Raw genomic sequence first — 25,817 nt, 5'->3', positions numbered from 1 at the left:
ATTTTCCCATGATGTCAAGCAAAGAGGCACCGAGTTTGAAGTTAGGCCTTGAAATACATCCACAGGTACACCTCTAATTGACTCAAATGATGTCAATTAGCCTATCAGAAGCTTCTAAAGCCATGACATCATTTTCTGGAATTTTCCAAGCTGTTTAAAAGGCACAGTCAACTTAGAGTATGTAAACTTCTGACCAACTAGAATTGTGATACAGTGAATTATAAGTGAAATAATCTGTCTGTAAACAATTGTTGGGAAAATTACTTCTGTCATGCACAAAGTAGATGTCCTAACCGACTTGCCAAAACTATAGTTTGTTAACAAGAACTTTGTGGAGTGGTTGAAAAACAAGTTTTAATGACTCCAACCTAAATGTATGTAAACCTCCAACTTCAACTGTAAGTGCTAAGCTATTGGGTGGGGTAGATATGCAGCACCATTAGGATACCATTATCTACGGGTGTGATCCCACTCTTCCGTATGAAACAGCCTTGCGTAAATTTGGCAAAGGGAGCTGTTGTTGACAAATGATGGTCCTGGGTGGTCCTGTATGGTTCAGTTGGTAGGGTGTGGGGCTTGCAATGCCAGGATTGTGGGTTTGATTCTGAGAGCCACCCATGTGAAAAACATTGTGCACTCATGAAAGCAAGCCGCTTTGGATAAAAGCGTTTGCTAAATCACATATATTATTATCTCAAATCAAATCAAATCGGAACTGACATTCTTAATTGAAATTAGGAATATTCTGGTGTTTTATCAACACATTAGTCAGGTGTTTCATTAACACAAGTTGCCACAATTAATTATGTTAGTCAGTCAGATTTACGTGCTAAGCTATTGGGTGGGATAGATATCGTACCATTAGGACAATATTATCTATGGGTCGTTCTTGAATTGCGATGGCATTTGTGCATGGCACTTTATTAATTATTCTATTTTTTATGTTATTTAAGTGTAATTGAGTACATCGAAATATGTCAGCTTAATGACTTTAAATTATCTTTACCATTATGATGACATTGTGCCACCAGTAGTAGTAAGACCAATGATGGTAACACCAATGACACATTTTAGGTAATTGAGGATTTTCTTAAATGGAGGCCACAGATGCTCAAATCTAAGGTCATTATGTCACGGTTTCGGCCGAGGCTGCTCCTCCTCCTGGTTCGGGCAGGCTTCGGCGTTCGCCGTCCCCGGAGTACTAGCTGCCACCGCTCTATGTTTCTGTGTTTGATTGCTTTTGTCTGTCTGTCACACCTGTGTCTGTTTGGGAGTTGATTACGTGTCTTATAAGTTCCGTGTTGTGATCTAGGGTATTTGTGTGTTGTTATTCTGTTGCCACTGTGTCTATGATACGTGTTTGTTTTCCGTGTCATTTTTTTCATGTTTAGTGTTTTACGCGTGTGCGTAATTTTCCCTCGCCACTTCGTGTTTTCGAGGTCGGGGTTTTGTTCTCGTGTTATTGAGACTATTAAAAGTCTTGTTGGACTAAACCTCTGTTTCCTGCGCTTGACTCCTCCACCACATCCACGACGGAATAGTGACAGAACAACACACCATCATGGAGTCAGCAGGAACAGCGGCGGCACCCGAATCCCTGCTGGACCGGATCAACTTCCAGGACGCCATGATCCGGCAACTCGGGACCGCCATGGACGAGGTGTCCAACACTCTGCGCCGATTGGTGAACCCTGAGGTGGCCAAGGACCCTTACAACATCGCATCACCAACGGCCAGTCCTCCTCTCTCAGCACCGGAACCCAGTGGCATTCGGCTCTCACTCCCGAGGGCATATGGCGGTTCTGCAGCCGGGTGTCAGGGATTCCTCCTGCAGGTAGAACTTTACCTTGCCACCATACACCCGGCGCCCTCGGGATACGAGAACGTCTCCGCCCTCATCTCCTGTCTCTCCGGCAAGGCGTTGGAGTGGGCCAACGCCGAATGGAGGGGAATAGACGCCGCAACCATCACCTACGCGGAGTTCTCCCGCCGCTTCAGGGCTGTCTTCGATCATCCCCCTGAAGGGAAAGCGGCGGGAGAGCACCTATTCCACCTCCGACAGGGGAAGAGGAGACCACAGGAGTTCGCACTGGAGTTCCGGACACTAGCGGCGGATGCGGAGTGGAATGAGAGGGCCCTCATCGACCAGTACCAGTGTAGTCTATGAGAGGACGTTCGTCGGGAGCTGGCCTGCAGGGACACCAACCTGTCGTTTGACCAGTTGGTGGACATTTCCATCCGTCTGGATACCCTGCTGGCTACCCGCGGACGTCCCGAGTGGGGGTCGTCCAGTCCACCCTCCAGCACCCCCGAGCCGATTCCCATGGAGCTAGGGGGTGCTGGCGCTAGAGAGAGGAGGAGAGGGAACCCGAGGGGGGCCATCCCCTGCACCACCTGCGGTCGTGGAGGACACACTGCGGCCAGGTGCTGGGGAGGGTCTCCTGGGAGAGGTGACAACAGGCCACGCACTGGGGAGTCATTTCAGGTGAGTAGGCGCCCCACTCACCCAGAGCTCTCTGTTGGTCACATGAGTATTACTGTGAGGTTTCCACAGGTGGCACCTCATTCCCAGCATAAGGCGCTAGTAGATTCAGGCGCAGCTGGGAACTTTATTGATCGGGCATTTTGTAGTAGGTTAGGGATTCCCCTTCGGCCGGTAGACGATCCATTTCCTGTCCACGCATTAGACAGCCGGCCGTTGGGGTCGGGCCTGATCAGGGAGGTCACAGCACCACTGACGATGACGACGCAGGGGGTCACGAGGAGATCATTCAGTTTTATCTGATTGACTCTCCTGCGTACCCCGTGGTGTTGGGCCTTCCCTGGTTAAGCACCCATGATCCTACCATAGCGTGGCAACAGAGGGCTCTTATGGAGTGGTCTGCTCAGTGTGTAGGGAGATGTCTAGGTGTTTCCGTAGGGGCGACCTCGGTAGAGAGTCCGAACCAAGTGCCCGCACTGCGCATTCCCCCCGAGTATGAGGATTTAGCACTCGTGTTTAGCAAATCGAGGGCAGCACGGCTACCTCCTCATAGACAGGGGGACTGTGCGATAAATCTCCAAACAGGAGCGGCTCTTCCACGGAGTCATGTGTATCCCCTGTCTCAAGAGGAGACAGCGGCTATGGAGACATACATAGCCGAGTCCTTGGCACAGGGATACATACGGTCCTCTACTTCCCCAGTCTCCTCGAGTTTCTTCTTTGTGAAGAAGAAGGACGGGGATTGCGCCCGTGTATTGATTATCGTAGTCTCAATCAGATCACAGTTAAATACAGCTACCCACTTCCACTGATTGCGACGATGACGGAATCATTACGCGGGCAGCGGTTCTTCACAAAGTTGGATCTCAGGAGCGCGTACAATCTGGTGCGCATTAGGGAGGGGGGATGAATGGAAGACAGCATTTAGCACCACCTCGGGTCATTACGAGTATCTCGTCATGCCATACGGGTTAATGAATGCTCCGTCAGTCTTCCAATCCTTTGTTGACGAGATTTTCCGGGACATGCATGGGCAGGGGGTAGTAGTTTACATCGACGACATCCTAGTGTACTCTGCTACTTGAGCCGAGCATGTAGCCCAGGTGCGCCGAGTGTTGAGAAGACTGTTGGAGCATGACTTGTATGTCAAGGCAGAGAAATGCCTGTTCTTCCAGGAGTCCGTCTCCTTTTTGGGTTATTGGTTGTCCGCGTCTGGTGTGGAGATAGAGGTAGACCGGGTATCGGCCGTGCGTAATTGGCAAACTCCAACCACTGTAAAAGAGGTGCAGCAGTTCTTGGGTTTTGCTAATTACTACCGGAGGTTTATTCGGAGTTTTGGACAGGTTGCAGCTCCCATTACGTCCCTGCTAAAGGGGGGTCCGGTTCGTTTGCGGTGGTCGGCTGAGGCGGACAGGGCATTTGTCAAACTTAAGAACCTGTTCACCTCGGCTCCGGTGCTGGCGCATCCGGATCCCTCTTTACCATTCCAGGTTGAGGTAGACGCGTCCGAGACCGGTATTGGGGCAGTCCTGTCACAACGGTCCGGCGCGCCACCTAAACTCCGCCCCTGTGCTTTCTACTCGAAGAAGCTCAGCTCGGCGGAGCGCAACTATGATGTTGGGGACAGGGAGCTGTTAGCCGTAGTCCAAGCCCTAAAGGTGTGGAGGCATTGGCTTGAGGGGGCTCAACACCCTTTCCTCATTCTGACTGATCACCGTAACCTGGAGTACATCCGGGCAGCTAGGAGATTGAACCCTCGTCAGGCTAGGTGGAATATGTTCCTAACCCGGTTTGTTTTTAAGATCACATACATCCCAGGGTCCCAGAATGGTAAGGCAGATGCCCTGTCCCGCGGTATGACACGGAGGAGAGGTCCAACGAGCCTACTTCCATATTGCCGGAATCTTGTTTGGTGGCTCCGGTAGTATGGGAGGTCGATACGGAAATCGAGCGGGCACTGCGTACCGACCCTACTCCCCCGAGTGTCCTGTGGGGCGGACGTACGTTCCGCTCGAGGTCCGTGATCGTCTTATTTATTGGGCTCATACATCACCCTCCTCTGGACATCCAGGTATTGGCCGGACCGTGCACTGTCTTAGCATGAAATACTGGTGGCCAACGTTAGCTAGGGATGTGAGGGTTTATGTCTCCTCCTGCTCGGTGTGTGCCCAGTGTAAGGCGCCTAGACATTTGCCCAGGGGTAAGCTACATCCCCTGCCCGTTCCACAACGACCATGGTCCCACCTATCGGTGGATTTCGTAACTGACCTACCCCCTCCCAGGGTAATACCACCATATTGGTCGTTGTGGATCGGTTTTCCAAGGCCTGTCGTCTCCTTCCCATGCCGGGTCTCCCTACTGCCCTACAAACCGCTGAGGCCCTATTTACCCATGTGTTCCGGCACTATGGGGTCCCCGAGGATATTGTGTCTGACCGAGGTCCCCAGTTCACTTCCAGAGTTTGGGGAGCGTTCATGGAACGGTTGGGGTTCTCGGTAAGCCTTACCTCAGGGTACCACCCAGAGAGTAATGGGCAGGTGGAACGTGTCAACCAGGATGTGGGTAGGTTTTTGAGGTCCTATTGCCGGGACCGGCCGGAGGAGTGGTCGAGGTTCATCCCCTGGGCAGAGATGGCCCAGAACTCTCTCCGCCACTCCTCCACCAACTTAACACCTTTCCAGTGTGTTTTAGGTTATCAGCCGGTCCTGGCACCGTGGCACGAGAGCCAGATCGAGGCCCCTGCGGTGGACGAGTGGATTCGGCGCTCGGAAGAGACGTGGGACGCTGCCCATGTCCATCTGCAGCGTGCCATCCGTCAACAAAAGGCGAGCGCCGATCGCCACCGCAGTGAGGGACCGGTGTACGCACCGGGAGATCGAGTCTGGCTCTCGACTCGAAACCTGCCCCTCCGCCTGCCCTGCCGGAAGCTGGTTTGTGGAGCCCTTCAAAGTCCTGAGAAGATTGAACGAGGTGTGTTACAGGTTACAACTGCCAATTGAGTATAAAAATATTAACCCCTCGTTCCATGTGTCTTTTCTCAGGCCGGTGGTAGCTGGCCCACTCCAAGAAGATGAGATAGGAGAGACCCCGCCGCCCCCTTTGGACATCGAGGGGGTCCCGAGCGTACAGGGTCCGGACCATCTTGGACTCGAGGCGCCGGAGGAGTGGTCTCCAGTATCTCGTGGAGTGGGAGGGGTACGGTCCGGAGGAACGGTGCTGGGTGCCCAGGAGGGACATACTCGATCCATCCCTCCTGACTGAGTTTCACCATGGGCATCCCACGCGCCCGGGTCCGCGTCCTCCTGGCCGTCCCCGAGGCCAGGGGGGGTACTGTCACGGTTTCGGCCGAGGCTGCTCCTCCTCCTGGTTCGGGCAGGCTTCGGCGTTCGCCATCCCCGGAGTACTAGCTGCCACCGCTCTATGTTTCTGTGTTTGATTGCTTTTGTCTGTCTGTCACACCTGTGTCTGTTTGGGAGTTGATTACGTGTCTTATAAGTTCCGTGTTGTGATCTAGGGTATTTGTGTGTTGTTATTCTGTTGCCACTGTGTCTATGATACGTGTTTGTTTTCCGTGTCATTTTTTCATGTTTAGTGTTTTACGCGTGTGCGTAATTTTCCCTCGCCACTTCGTGTTTTCGAGGTCGGGGTTTTGTTCTCGTGTTATTGAGACTATTAAAAGTCTTGTTGGACTAAACCTCTGTTTCCTGCGCTTGACTCCTCCACCACATCCACGACGGAATAGTGACACATTAACCCTTTAAAAATATGTTATTTAAGTGATATGATTAATCATTTTGCTCACAATGTAATTTCCCTTCATTTAAACTGAGGATCACCAATTACACTTTGTATTTAGACACAACAAATTATCAATGGAATCCTAAAATCTATGACATATTAAAAGGGTGTGATTAGCTAATAATTGTATTCAATAAAGACCCCTCCCCGATAACAGTTTGCCACTGGAGGAAATCTTCACGGTTCTTGTATCTTTGTAATGACTGATTTTCAAGATGGTAACACCAATGACATAAAACTGAGGGACAGACTTTATACTAGTGAAAAAAATTATGTTTTTATTAATTTATACAATATTTTGAATACTTTCGCTTACTTTCTAGCTTTCAAAATAATAGATATCTCTAAATCCCCAAAACATGTCACTACAACTCTACTGGGTCACTACTGGAACAAGCCAATTTGCTTACCCCAAGTACTATATTCCTTTAAACTCACATTCAAAGTACACACCCGCTTAGCCCAAATGTGCAATTCACATTTCCATATTATAAAACTAATGTAATTTACAGTATCAATGTTTATTATAGCTTTGTTTGGTGCACAGTTACAATGATGACATGGCATCATACACCGGGTTGTTCTGAGCAGAATGAGCTTATGTTTACCATATAGAGAAGAAAACTAGCCATGGAAGACGCAACTGAATTCACTCATGACATTCTTTCTATGTGCACCAAAATTAAAATATGTTTACCCGGAGTGGCTTGTGAAAGCCTATCACTGTAATATCGTATTTTATAAATTAGTTTGCTTCAGTTCCTCCAAAGGACAAGCCAAGAGCGCTCCAAAAAGCACTTAATGGTTGAACGCCCTTTCACTGAGTCAAGTGTATTGACATGACTTAGGAGCTGTGCAGTGTGCACACTTTGGAGAGGTGGGTGGCCACTTAGAAACATCAGTTAGACCACTCGCTCAAGCCCTTGTAATTGTTTTGTCTTATGTTGTATCTACCCCACATTTCCAGATTTCGTAATCGACAAATGGCTGCGGAAAGTACAGTAAAGGTAAAATGCACATAAGATCAACAGTGTAATGTTTGAATTCGGTCTTGTTTCAGGTGAACTGTTGTGTCCTCACCTTTGTTCTGAGAATTTCCCCATAATCTTCAAATTGTTCCCTTTCAATTGCTACCATGGTTATGCATATGCTCCTCATATTTTTCCTCTTGGAAACATTTAAATGTGGCCCTGTCCATTGTTTTCTCCCGTTCAGTAGCTTACCAGAGGATGAAAAATCTCTCAAAATTCATTATTATCTTAATTGTGCAATCTGCAAACTCAGTCACTGCTTTCAGCAAACATTATTGTTAATCCACTTACTAAAGCTTTTCAGTTGCTGTGAATTGACTTCAGCAACTTCACATATCAACGTTAAAATGTTCTACACACTTCGGAAAAAGATGCTATCTAGAACCTAAAAGGGTTCCAGATAAAACCTTTTAGGTCCCATGTAGGACCATTTCCACAGAGCGTTCTACATGGAACCCAAAAGGGTTCTACGTGGAAACAAAAAGGGTTCTCCTATGGGGACAGCCAAAGAACCCTTTGGCTTGGGGATCTTGGTCTAAACACCACTTTTCTGAACAATTGGAGCGGTAGAGGTAGTATTGTCTCATTTACCTCCCATTCATTCATATCAAACAGTACATGTATTTTATAACAAAAGAGACAGTGAATCGATCATAATGTGTTTTACTTTCTGTAGGAAGGACATCCAGGGAGTTTGTCATCATCGTTGATCAGATTTTCCTGTGTGATTTCAGTGTACCGCTTCTATCATTACGGCTGTATAATTTATTTAACAACGCAGGAACACATCCTAAGAGCGGTCTTCCTGGCCTGATGAATATCTGATATAACCATTGTTATGTAGCAGAGGAGAAAACAACAGAAACACTTATGATATTTAGCTCTGAACAAAAAAACCTTTCCTCTCAACAGTAGGCTATACACGTCAATAGGTGCAACACTATGTGCAACATGAGACATGCTTCAATGGACAATTTCCAATATCTACTATACTATATTTTCAGGTAAGGAAGTGTAGCGGAGGTGGTTCGATGAACCACACCTGTGTGATGAGTAGGGCTGTGGTGGTCATGAGATTTCGTCAGCCGGTGACTGTCAAGCAAATAACTCTCGGTCTCACGGTAATTTACCGTTAATTAACATAAAAACATTTAGCATCTCCTGGCTTCCACACATAACCTACAAGCCACTGATGCAGCCCTTTGGAACATCTACATTTAAAAAAGTCTAATAAATCCATGTAATATAGCCTACACCTTCACAATAAATCCATTATTTATTTTAGACAGGTCTAAAGAAACATGATATGAAGAAAATGTAGTCTATTTCAGAAGAACAGAATAGAATACTCTGAGTTGTCCTTATGTTAGGCCCTGATCTGGCTATGCCATATGGCTGTCGGCTACACTAGTTCATTTAGCAGAAAAGATTTGGTTAGAAATCCATGGCATTATTTTATATTATTTTATAGTGTGAAGAATACAATTGAACAAAGCTGAATAAAATATAAAGGATATTTTCTCCAAACGATTTATAATAATAATATGCCATTTAGCAGACGCTTTTATCCAAAGCGACTTACAGTCATGCGTGCATAATTTTTTTTTGTGTATGGGTGGTCCCGGGGATTGAACCCACTACCTTGGCGTTACAAGCGCCGTGCTCTACCAGCTGAGCTACAGAGGGCCATTCATGTAACTTTAGTTATTCTACAAACGTTGGGCTATATGTTTTGATTTGTAATACATTCTAACATACATACATACATACATAGAGAAGATATAACTATTTGGTAAAAGACCAAGTCCATCTTATGGCAAGAACAGATCAAATAAGCAAAGAGAAACAATAGTCCATCATTACTTTAAGACATGAAGGTCAGTCAATACGGAACATTTCAAGAACTTTGAACGTTTCTTCAAGTGCAGTCGCAAAAGCCATCAAGCGCTATGATGAAACTAGCTCTCATGAGGACCGCCACAGGAATGGAAGACCCAGAGTTACCTCTGCTGCAGAGGATAAATTCATTAGAGTTACAAGCCTCAGAATTAGCAGCCCAAATAAATGCTTCACAGAGTTCTAGTAACAGACACATCTCAACATCAACTGTTCAGAGGAGACTGTGTGAATCAGGCCTTCATGGTGGAATTGCTGCAAAGAAACCACTACTAAAGGACACCAATAAGAAGAAGAGACTTGCTTGGGCCAAGAAACACGATCAGTGGACATTAGCCCGGTGGAATGTGTCTTTTGGTCTGGAGTCCAAATTGGAGATTTTTGGTTCCAACCGCCGTGTCTTTGTGAGACGCGGTGTGGGTGAACGGATGATCTCCGCATGTGTAGTTCCCACCGTAAAGCATGGAGGAGGAGGTGTTATGGTGTGGGGGTGCTTTGCTGGTGACACTGTCTGTGATTTATTTAGAATTCAATGCACACTTAACCAGCATGGCTACCACAGCATTCTGCAGCGATACGCCATCCCATCTGGTTTGGGCTTAGTGGGACTATAATTTGTTTTTCAACAGGACAATGACCCAATACACCTCCAGGCTGTGTAAGGGCAATTTGACTAAGAAGTAGAGTGATGGAGTGCTGCATCAGATGACCTGGCCTCCACAATCCCCCGACCTCAACCAAATTGAGATGGTTTGGGATGAGTCGGACTGCAGAGTGAAGGAAAAGCAGCCAACAAGTGTTCAGCATATGTGGGAACTCCTTCAAGACTGTTGGAAAAGCATTCCAGGTGAAGCTAGTTGAGAGAATGCCAAGAGTGTGCAAGGCTGTCATAAAGGCAAAGGGTGGCTATTTGAGGAATCTCAAATATAAATGTGTTTAACACTTTATTGGTTACTACATGATTTCATATGTGTTATTTCATAGTTTTGATGTCTTCACTATTATTCTACAATGTAGAAAATAGTAAAAATAAAGAAAAACCCTTGAATGAATAAGTGTTCTAAAACTTTTGACCGGTAGTGTATGTCTTAAGACATCTCAAGACATCTTAAGACGACAGTGATGGCTGGGTATGTCTGGGGTGTTTTTTTTTTTGTTGCTTTTAGAGAGGCAGGTGTTGTGATTCCACTTGTGGTTGTGCAAATGTGAATTAACTACTGAGGATTCTTATTCATGTCATTTTCTGTGACGAGTACTGAGTATACAAAGAGGCAGGACGCAGGAATTAACAAGGTCAAGATTTACTTAAACAATGAGCAAGAGAAATAACAAACATAGAGTAAACGACACGAAGCTAAACAATCACACACAACATCATCCAGAACATTCCAGGGCTAAATAGGGGTGGTGATGAGATGATGAGGTGCAGGTGCGCTGGAGGTGATTAGGGTACGTTGGGTTTCCATTCTGGTTGTTACGAACCCCGTGGCTCTAAACGTCTAGGGTGGATGGACATGAGACCCGTAACATAAATTATGCAAATTATAAGTGTGACCTGGAACAGCGAGAACCAAAAATGACACAACAACCGTGAACTACCGTCAAACATAAAGTGTTTATTTCTGAACACACGGTAAGGGTTTGGGAAAAAGGGCTGAGCAGGACCCAAGAAATGAAACAATAGTGTAAAACCCCCTAAACTGATCTTGCCTGCCTCAAGAACCGCTAGGCTACTGCTACCATACAAAAATACAGTGGGTGGTCCGCTCAGGTCTAACTGGTGTTTATAGACAGATTTCTTCCTACGGGTAATGTACGCCCAAGGGCAACTAGCTTAAACCCCCTTTTCCCAAAAAACACACAAAACTACTAAACAGGGTACTCAGCAATTAAATAAGTACACAGGATACAACAGTATCCACACTCAGGTAAAGAAATATATTCTAATAATGTTACCAATAGGGTAACCAACAACTTAGTGCGTACACAACACACAGGACACCACCGTGTCCATACTCACATATGGCAAAAGGTCTCTCTCTCCTGCAACAAACACAAGTCTGGTTTTTATAAAATGGGATGTGTGATTGAACAAACGAATAACAGGTGGTGCAATTAACAGGAATGTTCACTGATTGGTCCAATCAGCAGACACCTCAACGACCACCAATCAGGAACATACAGGACACCTGTGATTAGGGCAGAAGGAGAGAAACACACAAAAACACAGGATACCTGTATCCGTAACACTCCCCACCCTTAAAAGAGCAAACCAAAATGGTTTGCGACACACGTACTATCACAACACCCAAAATTCAATAATCATCCTGCCGGGATAACAAAAAAAAACCTAGATCATTACACACGAGACAAAGCATCTGCCAACACATTATCTAACCCCTTTTTTTTTTTTTTTTCCAAATTATAATTTTGCACGACAAGTGCCCAACGCATAAGGCGTTGGTTCTGGTTGTACATCCGGTGGAGAAAAACTAAGGGATTATGGTCAGTATACACTACCACTGGTAATGCACTGGAACCAACATAAACTTCAAAGTACTGCAGAGCTAACAACAAAGCTAGAGCTTCTTGTTCAATGGTGGAATAGTTTGTCTGACATTTGTTAAATTTCCGTGAAAAATAACAGACAGGATGGTCCACTCCACTCTGGTCTTGCTGCAGTAGAACAGCACCAGCACCTCTGGCACTTGCATCTACCTCCAGTTTAAACGGCCGCTCAAAATCTGGCGCAGCAAGAACAGGAGTACTACACAAGAGTGCTTTAGCAGTGTTGAAAGCAGTGCAACAATCTTCAGACCATACAAATTTTCTCGCCGGACTGAGCAAATCCGTTAATGGAGCAACTACCGCAGAGAAATTTTTACAGAAACTACGGTAGTAGCCAACCATCCCTAAAAAAACGGCGTAGCTCTCTTCTGGTGGTAGGTGCGGGAAATGCGTTTATAGCTGAGACCTTGGCATCTACAGGGCGCACCTGACCATGGCCGACCTGTTTACCAAGATAAGTAACAGTGGCCTTCCCAAACTCGCACTTTGCTAAGTTCAGGGTTAGAGAAGCGGTTGCTAGACGTTCACACACTACCCTTAGAGTGTTAACATGATCAGACCACTCAGTTGAATAAATTACCAGATCATCAAGGTAAGCACTACAATTAGGAACTCCAGCCAATACTGTGTTAACCAGGCGTTGGAAAGTGGCTGGTGCGTTCGCATCCCAAATGCCATGACAGCATATTGTAGGAAGTGATCTGGGGTCACAAAGGCAGAGATGTCGGAGGCACGTGGGGTTAACGGCACCTGCCAGTAACCTTTAGAAGATCTAATTTGGTTACATAAGTAGCAGCACCAACAGTATCAATACAGTCATCCAGTCTGGGTAACGGGAACGAGTCGGGCACTGTGACAGCATTGACTTTCCGATAGTCCGTACATAATCTGGATGTCCCATCAGGTTTAGGAACCAGAATGCACGGAGAACTCCAAGGACTTGAACTTGGCATAGCCAGGTTATTCTCCAGCAAATAACCGACCTCACCCCTCATTATCTTTCTCTTAGCGACGTTGACACGATAAGGATGTTGCTTGATAGGTGCAGCGTTTCCAACATTAATGTCATGTTCTAACACATTTGTACACGTAGGAACATCATTAAAAAGACATGGAAAGCTGTGTAACAGTCTCACAATATCATCTGACTGTCTGTCCGTTAAATGAATCAGGCTTGCCGGGAGAGACAACAGCATCTCTGAATTGGGCAATCTAGCACACTGCTGCTGAGTATTGCGCAACTCCAAACCATCTCCGTCCACATCATTAACATTACCTCCCACTACAGCCGTAGCAGCAACAGAGACAGCCGACTCGGCCAGTTTCTCTGGACTGTCTACCTGAGTGACGGGTCTGTTGTGGTATGTCTTCAACATGTTAACGTGGCACACACGAGATTGGCGTTTTCTATCAGGAGTCTGTATCACATAGTCAGTTTCAGTTAGTTTCTTTTCAATGACATAAGGCCCAGAGAAACGTGCTGACAATGACGCTCCTGGCACAGGCAACAACACAAGAACTCGGTCACCTGGCTGCAGTGAACGAGAAACAGCCTGTGTGTCATAGTGTCGTTTCATCCGTTTCTGTGAGGAAGACAGCGCTTCCTTTGCTAGAGCACAGGCCGCATGTAGGCGCTCACGAAAGCGACTAACGTAGTCCAACACATTTTCTTTCACACACAACTCTTGTGACAAAAACTGATCCTTAAGGACTTTCATAGGTCCTCTCATGGTGTGTCCAAACACCAGTTCAGCTGGGCTGAACCCTAGGGATTCCTGTACTGTCTCACGGACAGCAAACAATACTAGAGGAACTCCCTCATCCCAATCTTTCTCAGATTCCAAGCAATATTTACGGAGCATAGACTTCGGGTCTGATGCCAACGTTCAGCGCACCCCTGAGACTCTGGGTGATATGCGCTTGACACACGGTGTGTAACTGACAAGGATTTTAACACTTGTTTGAAAAGTTTAGAAAGGAAATTCGTACCCTGATCAGTTTGTATCACCTTAGGTAATCCAAAAGTTGAGAAGAATTTGATCAACGCTTTACTCACCACCGGAGCAGTAATCCTTCGCAGAGGAATGGCCTCTGGGTACCTGGTGGCCACACACATAATTGTCAACATAAACTGGTTACCAGATTTTGTTTTTGGTAATGGTCCAACACAATCAACCATCACATGTTCGAATGGTTCACCTATGGCCGGTATGGGACAAAGAGGCGCGGGGAAATAACCTGGTTCGGTTTCCCAACTACTTGACAGGTGTGGCAAGTCCGACAGAACTGAGCCACATCTTGTTTTAAGCCAGGCCAAAAGAAATGTCGCAAAACTCGATCATAAGTCTTGGTGACTCCCAGATGTCCGGACCACTGGTGATCATGAGCGAGGGATAAAACATTTTGTCGAAAGGCTGTAGGAATCACTATTTGGTAAACAGCATTCCAATCTCCGCCAGCGTCAACATGGGAGGTCCATTTACGCATGAGGAGATTACCATCAATGAAGTATGCCATGTTTTTCTTCTTTAGCTCGTCCTCTGAGACAACACTAGAAAAACATTTAGCCAGGCTAATGTCAACCTGTTGGTTAGCGATCAGCTGCTCACGAGTAACTGGTAACCGTATTGCCTCAGCAACAAGTTCCACATCATTCTTCCTTTCTCTGGGCTGTTGGTCAGACTGCACCAGCTTACCAGAGGTAGCACCCGAACTATCCTCTGGGTCACACTCTCTGAATAGAATCGTGTCTGACAAATCTACCACTTCACCCACTTGTCGTGCTTGAGCACGTGTGACAGCACAAGCGGGAACACATCTGGATAACCCTGTGCCAGCTCCTCGGAGAGAGACTGGTCACTTTTATCCAATACCTCCAATATGGGTATTACCTTTCCTCCGGCAATACTCGTTGCCCATTATAAATGTCACACCTTTTACTGGCAACATAGGACGTACGCCAACTCTGAACAATCCACTGACTAACTCCAGAGTGTACGTTCACAAAGTGCAATGGCACTGGGACGAAACCCATTTCAATTCCTTGTACTAACACACTGGAACCACAATATGTATTATTAGACAAGGGCAACACATCAGCTAGTATGAACGACTGCGCCGCACCAGTATCTCTGAGGATTCTAACTGGACGCTGAGACGCTTCGTCATCCGATATAGAAACAAACCCCTCAAAAATAAACGGTTCATAACTGTGATCTGGGACAGGGACTTTCAAACCACATTCACTATGAGGCTTCTGTCTTGATTCCGGCCTTACAACCGCATTTGAATCAGCCCAACACCCGTTGGCGGCCTGGCGTGCTGAGGCATCCCCGGTTTGCGTTTTAGCAGAAAGCAATCATTAACTATATGTCCCACCTTATGACAATAGAAACAGTGACGCACATCTTTTGGGCGTGCTGGATGTACTGCTGGTCGACTAGGACTAGAAGTTAGCAACTCCGCAGCCCTGCTCTCCGTACGAGCCGAAAACACGCTCTTATGCGTCAACACAAACTCGTCTGCCAATACAGACGCTTCCGACAGTGAGGATACTTTCTGTTCGTTCAGATAAACTACAATGCGTTCCGGTAAACAATTTTTAAACTCTTCTAACAAGATTAACTCCGTAGAGAGTTAAAATCAGTTACCTTACTAGCACTGTGCCATTTGTCAAACAGATTTCCTTTGTCTCTAGCAAACTCCACATAAGTCTGAGTAGGAGACTTTTTATGAGACCTAAATCTCTGTCGATATGCCTCAGGAACAAGCTCATAGGCACGAAGAACAGTAGCTTTGACCACCTCATAATTCAAACTGTCTTCAAGAGGTAGCGCTGCCAGAACCTCTTGGGCTTTACCTGTTAGCTTACACTGAAGTAATAGGCACCATACCTCGTCGGGCCATTTCAATGCTACCGCTATACGTTCAAAAACACTGAAATAGGAATCAACCTCTGACTCCCTGAACACAGGTACCAAGGTGATCTGCCTACTAATATCAAACGTAGCAGATGACACAGCTGGTGAGGATGGCTCACTAGCAGGCATAGTATTAGCAGAGACTAACCTCGCTGTTTCTGCCTCTAGTTCCATTTTACGCATCGCCAGTTCTTGATCAAGCCTACGCGTCTCCAGTTCTTGATCAAGCCTACGCGTCTCCAGTTCCATCTTACGCGTCTCCTGTTCTATCTTACGCGTCTCCTGTTCTGCCTCTAGCTCCATTTTACGCATCTCCAGCTTGTCTTGCCTGATTTGTGCCCGCCTTCCGCCTCTATTTGGAGCCGTGTCGAGCGGACATCCATCCTGGCATCACTGTCAGTCAGTGGGGAGAGGGGGGTCATAACGGGGCAATGTGGCTGGAGCCTTAGTCTCGTCCTCAGACACTGATGGGCTTACAGGAACAGCAACCACATCCCCTACAGGAGCAGCAGACTCAGGCGGCGGTAACTCAAGCACTCGCTCGTTTAACAATACTCGCTAACACTACTTCCCTAACTTCTGCTTTCACTAAACCCCTCGGTATGGGTACAGAAAGTGGTCAGCCAAAGCCTGTAGATCCACTCTACGACAATTCTCAAAAATCTCCCACGTAGGGGTTTTCCAAAAATGCTTCCAAATCAAAAGTAGCCATCCTACTAGCAACACGAGCCGTCGACTACTGAACACACAAAAAAACAGGTAGTTACAGCTGCCAAGCTCAACACTGAACCAGACACTGACTAATTTACATGAGTAGCATGGGATAGATAGGATCCCGGACGAACCCCACTTTATGTTACGAACCCCGTGGCTCTAAACGTCTAGGGTGGATGGACATGAGACCCGTAACATAAATTATGCAAATTATAAGTGTGACCTGGAACAGTCGAGAACCAAAAATGACACAACAACCGTGAACTACCGTCAAACATAAAGTGTTTATTTCTGAACACACGGTAAGGGTTTGGGAAAAGGGCTGAGCAGGACCCAAGAAATGAAACAATAGTGTAAAACCCCCTAAACTGATCTTGCCTGCCTCAAGAACCGCTAGGCTACTGCTACCATACAAAAAATACAGTGGGTGGTCCGCTCAGGTCTAACTGGTGTTTATAGACAGATTTCTTCCTACGGGTAATGTACGCCCAAGGGCAACTAGCTTAAACCCCCCTTTTCCCAAAAAACACACAAAACTACTAAACAGGGTACTCAGCAATTAAATAAGTACACAGGATACAACAGTATCCACACTCAGGTAAAGAAATATATTCTAATAATGTTACCAATAGGGTAACCAACAACTTAGGTGCGTACACAACACACAGGACACCACCGTGTCCATACTCACATATGGCAAAAGGTCTCTCTCTCCTGCAACAAACACAAGTCTGGTTTTTATAAAATGGGATGTGTGATTGAACAAACGAATAACAGGTGGTGCAATTAACAGGAATGTTCACTGATTGGTCCAATCAGCAGACACCTCAACGACCACCAATCAGGAACATACAGGACACCTGTGATTAGGGCAGAAGGAGAGAAACACACAAAAACACAGGATACCTGTATCCGTAACACTGGTGTTGCCGAGGTGGTGCACTCAGACCGGTGGCTCAGTAGACCGGCGAATCAGAGTGCCGGAGGGGAGCAACGGGAGGGACGTGACATTTTCATCTAGCCTATAGCAGTGGTGTAAAGCACTTAAGTAAGTACTACCTAAGTCGTTTTTGGGGGTATCTCTTCTTTACTTTACCATTTATATTTTTGACAACTTTTACTTTTACTCCACTACATTCCTAAAGAAAATCATGTACCTTCTACTCCATACATTTTCCCTGACACCTAAAAGTACTTGTTACATTTTTTATGCTTAGCAGGACAGGAAAATAGTCAAATTCACACACATCAAGAGAACATCCCTGGTCATCCCTATTGCCTCTTATCTGGCAGACTCACTAAACACAAATGCTTCATTTGTAATGTCTGAGTGTTGGAGTGTGCCACTGGCTATCCGTAATCTAAAAAACAAGAAAATCGTGCCGTCTGGTTTGATTAATATAAGGAATGTGAAATTATTTTTACTTTTGATACTCAAGTATATTTTAGCAATTACATTTACTTTTGATACTTAAGTATGTTTAAAACCAAATACTTTTAGACTTTTACTCAAGTAGTATTTTACTGGGTGACTTTCACTTTTACTTGAGTAATTTTCTATTAAGGTATCTTTACTTTTACTCAAGTATGACAATTGGTTACTTTTTCCACCACTGGCCTATGGTTGCAAATGACACTCATGAGCCATGAGTGACACTCATGAGCCATGAGGGGGGGGGAGTGAGTGATTGTAATTTACCACTGACTCATTCTATACAATTATGGACCTGAAAGTGAATTTGGCCCAAAACATGATCATTATTCTGCATGGTTTGCTAAAATATGCTGCATTACAAAATTGCTGGATCGTATCACTGGAGCATAGTGATTAATCTTCACTGCAGATATAGACTAAATTAAACAAAATACAGAATATTTAACAGACTATCATAACTCCTAGTCGCCCGTTGAATCCATAATGCACAGTCGACCAAATGGAGCACCAACAACTTTCTCCAGTTACAGTATTCTTACTGAAGCAGTTAGCTACAGATCAGAGGAAATGAACAAGGTTGCACAATACAACTTCTCATACTACAGCGTTTACTGCACATACAGCTCACACATTGGTAGACTATGACTTGAAACGTTAGCATACTAAAGTCGTGACAAGGATATGAGTCTATGTTGAAAACCCATAACGCCTCTTAGTTTTTTAATGTAAAGATGATGTGTGCTCTTTAACATTAGAGGTGTTTGTTGACTATTTCTTACAATGATTTCCTTGGCTATCACTTTCAATTGACTGGTGATAATATTACAGTGCATTATTCAGCTAATACCTCAATTGATACAAATGTTGTCCAATAATTACTGGCTACTGGTAAGCTGCGCCTTCATTTTCCCTGCAACAATATAATAGTCACGCAGAAATGCAGATTACTAACACTCAAATGACAGGATGCCAATGATCTTTGGTTAATATGCCTAATCCTGAGAAATGCACATCCAAAATTAGCATCAATATCCATCACTTTCAGACCGTTCTCTGTTTTCTCTGAAGGTGCAGTTCTCTATTTCTCTCTACCGTTACAACATGTTAATATAATCAAACCTCGTCAGCCTTGATGTCATGAGTCAGATGAAAGATCAAAGTGTTTGTAATGACATATTTCACAATGATCCTGCCTCATTTCCTGTATGGTAGTTACTATGAAGGCATATGTACTTTAACTTGCGGTCCTGTGTGGCTCAGTTGGTAGAGCATGGCGCTTGCAACGCCAGGGTGGTGGGTTTGATTCCCATGGGGGGGAGTATGAAAATGTACGCACTCACTACTGTAAGTTGCTCTGGCGGGAGGTAAGCTTGGCTTATATGGTGTCGGGTAAAGCTTAAACCATGTATTTAGATTGTAGGTAGGTAGGTATTGTAGGTAGTTTATCTAGGTAGTTATTGTAGGTTATTGTAGGTAATTATTGTAGGTAAGTATTGTATTCGGCTGAGCCCGGTGAAGCACGAGGCTAGCTAACTCACTACCTGGACCAATAAAACTAGCTAGCTAGCGGGTAGCTACTGGTAAATATTAGCAACTGTGGATAGTTGTTTCCAATGTTATTTCACGCTTAAGAGTACCTGTAATTATGCCCGAGAGCATCTGGTCAGTGTGGCGGTGGCACAGGAATCCTCATCTCTCCCAAGTGGACATTCTCTCTTTTTCTCCTGACCCATCTGTCTATCTCCTCATTTAAATTCCATGCTGTCACAGTCACTAGCCCATTCAAGCTTAACATCCTTGTCATTTATCGCCCTACAGGTTCCCTTGGAGAGTTCATCAATGAGCTTGACGCCTTGATAAGTTCCTTTCCTGAGGATGGCTCACCCCTCACAGTTCTGGGTGACTTTAACCTCCCTATGTCTGCCTTTGACTAATTTCTCTCTGCCTCCTTCTTTCCACTCCTTTCCTCTTTTGACCTCATCCTCTCACCGTCCCCCCCCTACTACTCACAAGGCAGGCAATACGCTTGACCTCATCTTTACTAGATGCTGTTCTTCTACTAATCTCATTGAAACTCCCCTCCAAGTCTCCGACCACTACTTTGTATCCTTTTCTCTCTCACTCTGCCCCTACTCAGATGGTAATGTGCCGTCGCAACCTTCGCTCTCTCTCCCGCTACTCTCTCCTCTTCCATCCTATCATCTCTTCCCTCTGCTAAATCCTTCTCCCTCCGATCTCCTGATTCTGCCTCCTCAACCCTCCTCTCCTCCCTTTCTGCATCTTTTGACTCTCTATGTCTCCTATCCTCCCGGCCGGCTCGGTCCTCCCCTCCTGCTCCGTGGCTTGACAACTCATTACGAGCTCACAGAAGAGGGCTCCGGGCAGCCGAGCGGAAATGGAGGAAAACTAAACTCCCTGCGGACCTGTCATCTTTTCACTCCCTCCTCTCTACATTCTCTTCCTCTGTTTCCGCTGCTAAAGCCACTTTCTACCACTCTGAATTTCAAGCCTCTGCCTCTAACCCTAGGAAGCTCTTTGCCACCTTCTCATCCCTGCTGAATCCTCCTCCTCCCCCTCCCTCCTCCCTCTCTGTGGATGACTTTGTCAACAATTTTGAAAAGAAGGTTGACGACATCCGATCCTCATTTATTAAGTCAATTGACACCGCTGGTCCTGCTCACACTGCCCTACCCTATGCTTTGACTTCTTTCTCCCCTCTCTCTCCAGATGAAATCTTGCGACTTGTGACGGTCGGCCGCCCAACAACCTGCCCGCTTGACCCTATTTCCTCCTCTCTTCTCCAGACCATTTCCGGAGACCTTCTCCCTCACCTCACCTCACTCATCAACTCATCCTTGACCGCTGGCCATGTCCCTTCCATCTTCAAGAGAGCGAGAGTTGCACCCCTCCTCAAAAAACCTACACTCGATCCCTCCGATGTCAACAACTACAGACCAATATCCCTTCTTTCTTTCCTCTCCAAAACTCTTGAGCGTGCCGTCTCTAGCCAATTCTCCTGCTTTCTCTCTCAGAATGACCTTCTTGATCCAAACCAGTCAGGTTTCAAGACTGGTCATTCAACTGAGACTGCTCTTCTCTGTGTCACTGAGGCTCTCCACACTGCTAAAGCTAACTCTCTCTCCTCTGCTCTTATCCTTCTAGACCTATCCGCTGCCTTTGATAATGTGAACCATCAGATCCTCCTCTCCACCCTCTCCGAGTTGGGCATCTCCGGCGCTGCTCACTCTTGGATTGCGTCCTACCTGACAGGTCGCTCCTACCAGGTGGCGTGGCGAGAATCTGTCTCCGCACCACGTGCTTTCACCACTGGTGTCCCCCAGGGCTCAGTTCTAGGCCCTCTCCTATTCTCTCTATACACCAAGTCACTTGGCTCTGTCATATCCTCACATGGTCTCTCCTATCATTGCTACGCAGACGACACACATTTAATTTTCTCCTTTCCCCCTTCTGATAACCAGGTGGTGAATCGCATCTCTGCATGTCTGGTAGACATATCCGTGTGGATGTCGGATCACCACCTCAAGCTGAACCTCGGCAAGACGGAGCTGCTCTTCCTCCCGGGGAAGGACTGCCCGCTCCATGATCACGGTTGACAACTCCATTGTGTCCTCCTCCCAGAGTGCAAAGAACCTTGGCGTGACCCTGGACAACACCCTGTCGTTCTCCGCTAACATCAAAGCGGTGTCCCGATCCTGCAGGTTCATGCTCTACAACATTCGCAGTGTACGACCCTACCTTACACAGAAAACGGCACAGGTACTAATCCAGGCACTTGTCATCTCCCGTCTGGATTACTGCAACCCGCTGTTGGCTGGGCTCCCTGCCTGTGCCATTAAACCCCTACAACTTATCCAGAATGCTGCAGCCCGTCTGGTGTTCGACCTTCCCAAGTTCTCTCATGTCACCCCGCTCCTCCGCACACTCCACTGGCTTCCAGTTGAGGCTCGCATCTACTACAAGACCATGGTGCTTGCCTACAGAGCTGTGAGGGGGAACGGCACGTCCCTTACCTTCAGGCTCTGATCAGACCCTACACCCAAACGAGGGCACTACGTTCATCCACCTTTGGCCTGCTAGCTCCCCTACCTCTACGGAAGCACAGTTCCCGCAATTTGCTGCTCTGACACCCCAATGGTGGAACAAGCTCCCCCACGATGCCAGGACAGCGGAGTCACTGACCACCTTCTGGAGATACTTGAAACCCTACCTCTTTAAGGAATACCTGGAATAGTATAAAGTAATCCTTCTACCCCCCCTCCCCCTCCCCCACCCCCCCATTTAAAAAAAAGGAAAAGAAAGTGGTTGTCCCACTGGCTATCATAAGTTGAATGCACCAATTTGTAAGTCACTCTGGATAAGAGCGTCTGCTAAATGATGTAAATGTAAATGGATAAGAGTGTCTGCTAAAATGTAAATAATTCCTCTATACATTTTCCAACAATTCTTTGAAACATTGACCACCAAACTAAAGGGAACGGCAGCTCCTGGCATGATGCATATAACTGTAAACATGTATAATAGTGTTAAACGACACGCTAATATGCAATAATTAATACTAACTTGGTATTATTAATTCATAGAAATGCACACCAGTAGCATCCCATGAACCACAGCAAGCTCCCCTTTTGACCTCTATAGTGTTATTCATATCATTACTTTTACTATCATATATTACACCTTAAGTAATTGAGGTTCACTATGTTTGTTATCGTCTATAGGGGCACAAAGGGTTGAATGCCAGGCCAGCCAACCACTATAAATGCAGCCAAAGTTTCCATGTGTTTGATACCCCTCCATTCACTCCATTCCAGCCATTATTATGAGCCGTCCTCCCCTCACCAGCCTCCTGTGCACTCAATACACTATAACTCGTCACACTATCCCCAGGTCCTCTGCTAAGAACATAGAAACACTTGCTGCATCAGTGAGAGGTAGGTGACCTCTTGCCTGAGAATGTGAAATTGACAGTGCACATTGGCTCTCTCAACGTGAGTGCTAATTTTCTCAAGGGCTCTGGCCGTTACAGATACAGTACAAGTATACCACACAAGATCTATGACTATACTGAAGAATACTGGTGAGCATTGATACAGAACCAGTCCAGGTGAAAAGCCATCCTACATACATGGCAGGTAAGCAACAGCTTTCTCATCTGTAGGACACTAGTATCTACCATTACCTGACATGCACAACAAAACCAACCCTTTAAGGTACTCTACGCAACAACTCCACCAGCAGATAACCCTACATGTCTACATCCCTTTGAGTAAAACTTTAAAAACATTATGATGAGATATACTCTTATCACATGCACCTTAAGACAAATGTCCATAGCCAATTTAATTAAATTACTGATTAGAACCCTTGTGGAATTCCTTAAATTACTACAACTTGGGAAGAGATATCATCTCAATCACTAGCTAATTATTTCTACCAGTTAATGGGAATTAGCTATTTACACACACATATGGACTATTTTCTCCCCTTCAGACATTAGTAATAGCTAGTCTAATATAAAAATTCCCATAGATTATTCAGACGAGGCATGCATTTTTAAAAAATGTGCAATGATTTACATGATTTACACATACTCGTAATGCATACATTACACAAATGTAAGCAAAACATCTAACTGAAGAGGAATAAGTGATATCATTGGTATAATTTCAGTCGTATTGGCAGCTGTGGTTATGGTGTGGTACAGTTATAGCAGCAGCGGCAGCTTTCTGGTACAGTGGTAGCAGTGGAGGCAATAGCACGTTTGTACCATGGTTAACTGAGGCATTACCTTTTTTAAAGCCAGTAATGACACACGGCTTAGAGGTCTGGCTGTCAGCTTCTGAATTGCATCAACTTTTTTGTCTGATTATGTACTTTTTTGGGCGACCTGACCAAATTCACATATAAATGTGAGTTATAGATCTGTCATTCTCATTGAAAGCAAATCGAAGAATAGGTAGATATGTTCTATGTGGGCTATTTCTACGCTTCCATTTAGTTTTTGCATCTTTTTCTTTCGGCTTTGTACTCCAGCTTCAAACAGCTGAAAATACAATATTTTTGGTTATGGAAAATATATTTCACAGCGGTTTGGATGGTACAATAATTCTCTACACTATACTTGCTTGTTTAAACTGAACAGGCAAACTATTAGAATTTTAGAAACCAGGAAATGGCGGAGCGATTTCTGCATAGTGCACCTTTAAATTGCTGAACAAGCTGAATAGTTTTTTTGTTGGCCTCTTGCCCGGTTTCACTGAAGTCAAAACCACTCTGTAAAATACAGTCCTGAAGCTCTCCTGATATATTTCTGTAGATGTTCATCGATTCCATTTAGTTTAAAACAGATAATTTGTTCTCCCACCAGCTATCTGCATACCAAAGTTAACCATCAGCACCACTGAACCATAAAAGCTTGGCTTCCATGATTGGGGGCAATAGTTAGGCTATTTCAGGTCTCAGGGATGGGAATGTAGGATGGCAAAGCCCCACTATAAAGGAATCACCAAGGTCATATTTGCTTTGTGTAGGAACACCCTTTAAAGTTGTAAGAACACCCTGACCTGCTTTTCAAACAGTCAAATCTCTAAATATTGGTTATTGTGTGTGTGTGTGTGTGTGTGTGTGTGCATGCGATTGCCTGTCTTATCTTCATCTGAGTGTCTGTGATGATAGTCTGACACGAAGTGACAAGCAGGCACATTATTTTAGATTTTTTTTTTTGTAGCCTACTATTTAGTAAAATGGAGTTGAGTTCGAGGCTGAATTTAATTGGGGAAAGTTTCTCTGACTATCGGTCTCCCTTACAAATCCAGTAACACATGCTATGATTCAAGTGTCCTGTATTTCCTCTTGGGTGGCACTGCCAACACCAACGAGGAACCTTTGAATAAATAAGTTATATAGCTCGGTTTAATGTATTTTAACGCACCTTTGGTTACATTAGTCTGATTAATTTGAACCAGTGAATCCGCACTTTTCAGTCTCGTGCGTAATAACCCGCAGTAGCTAATCAGTAAAGGTCTCCACCCCTTCATCTCCCAACATACAGTGTGTGATGCCTGTGAACACAATGGACTTGTAGACAAAACCGATAAAATAAATCTACAACCCATTGATAATTGTAGCGATAAAGACCGGCCAACACAATGACACGTTACCTTCGGCAAGCAGACGCATTGCATGAACAAATGAGGAGTCCAGCGTATCTTTCTCGGCCATCAGCTCCGGTAAGCATTTCTCCTGATCCATGATAAGGTATCTCTCCTGTTCACCGCTTGTGCAGGTGAGACGAGAAAAGTGATGAGCGTCGGAATGCGCGTCTCGCTTCCACTTGGTAATTCTCTTTATAGGTAGGCTACCGCAAGAAAAGCCGTAAGGAATCTCTCCAATTACACGTAATGCTTGACTGAGAACTGAAAGGAATTCTGGGCTATAAACACATCTCTCCAAATCCCGCTCAATCGCGACTCCCTCCTGGAGAATCGGCCACCTTAGCAAGAGAGGCTGCGTGGCGCTCCCCGCCCCTCTGAAACACGATTGGTCATATCAGACAGACTATTCGCAAACAACAAATCTCAACACTGTTATCGTAATGAGATGTTGTAGTAGGCTACAGCGAATATTTTCCTCCCTCAGCCGCTGTCCTTGGTGCTGAAAATCTCTTACATGTGGAAGCAAGCAGATATATTTTAGTAATTTAGCAGACGCCCTTATCCAGAGCGACTTACAGTAGTGAGTTCATTCATTTTCATATTTGTTCATACTGGTCGCCCTTGGGATTCGAACCCACAATCCTGGCGTTAGCAAGTGCCGTGCTCTACCAACTGAGCCACAAGGGACACAGATAGAGTGAAGATAGCTAGGCAACCAATACACCTGTTTAATATGAATGAAATGCCATATCTTAGGCTACCATGTATTGGTGCCCATGTATTGTCACTACTCTATTC

At 45.4% G+C, this 25,817-nt stretch overlaps 1 protein-coding gene across 4 annotated transcripts in view; it reads right to left on the bottom strand.

Moving 5' to 3' along the window:
* The window catches only part of LOC121547099 (KH domain-containing, RNA-binding, signal transduction-associated protein 2-like), a 164,468-nt gene extending 138,967 nt beyond the window's left edge, over nt 1-25,501 (bottom strand). For 2 of the 4 annotated variants that reach the window (XR_006657692.1, XR_006657691.1), the window contains exon 1: nt 25,026-25,501. Coding sequence is in view for 1 of the 4 variants with exons in the window: in XM_041858207.2 (XP_041714141.1) it covers nt 25,026-25,116 (91 nt within the window). In the remaining 3 variants the exon portion in view is untranslated. The remainder of the gene's footprint in view (nt 1-25,025) is intronic. The other 2 variants (XR_005996488.2, XM_041858207.2) reach the window with 2 other exon arrangements.
* Nucleotides 25,502-25,817: the final 316 nt, after the last annotated feature.

This window comes from Coregonus clupeaformis, chromosome 31 (genome assembly GCF_020615455.1).
Source record: "Coregonus clupeaformis isolate EN_2021a chromosome 31, ASM2061545v1, whole genome shotgun sequence".
NCBI classification, from domain to species: Eukaryota; Metazoa; Chordata; class Actinopteri; order Salmoniformes; family Salmonidae; genus Coregonus; species Coregonus clupeaformis.
This window is presented reverse-complemented; position numbering and strand designations above follow the sequence as displayed.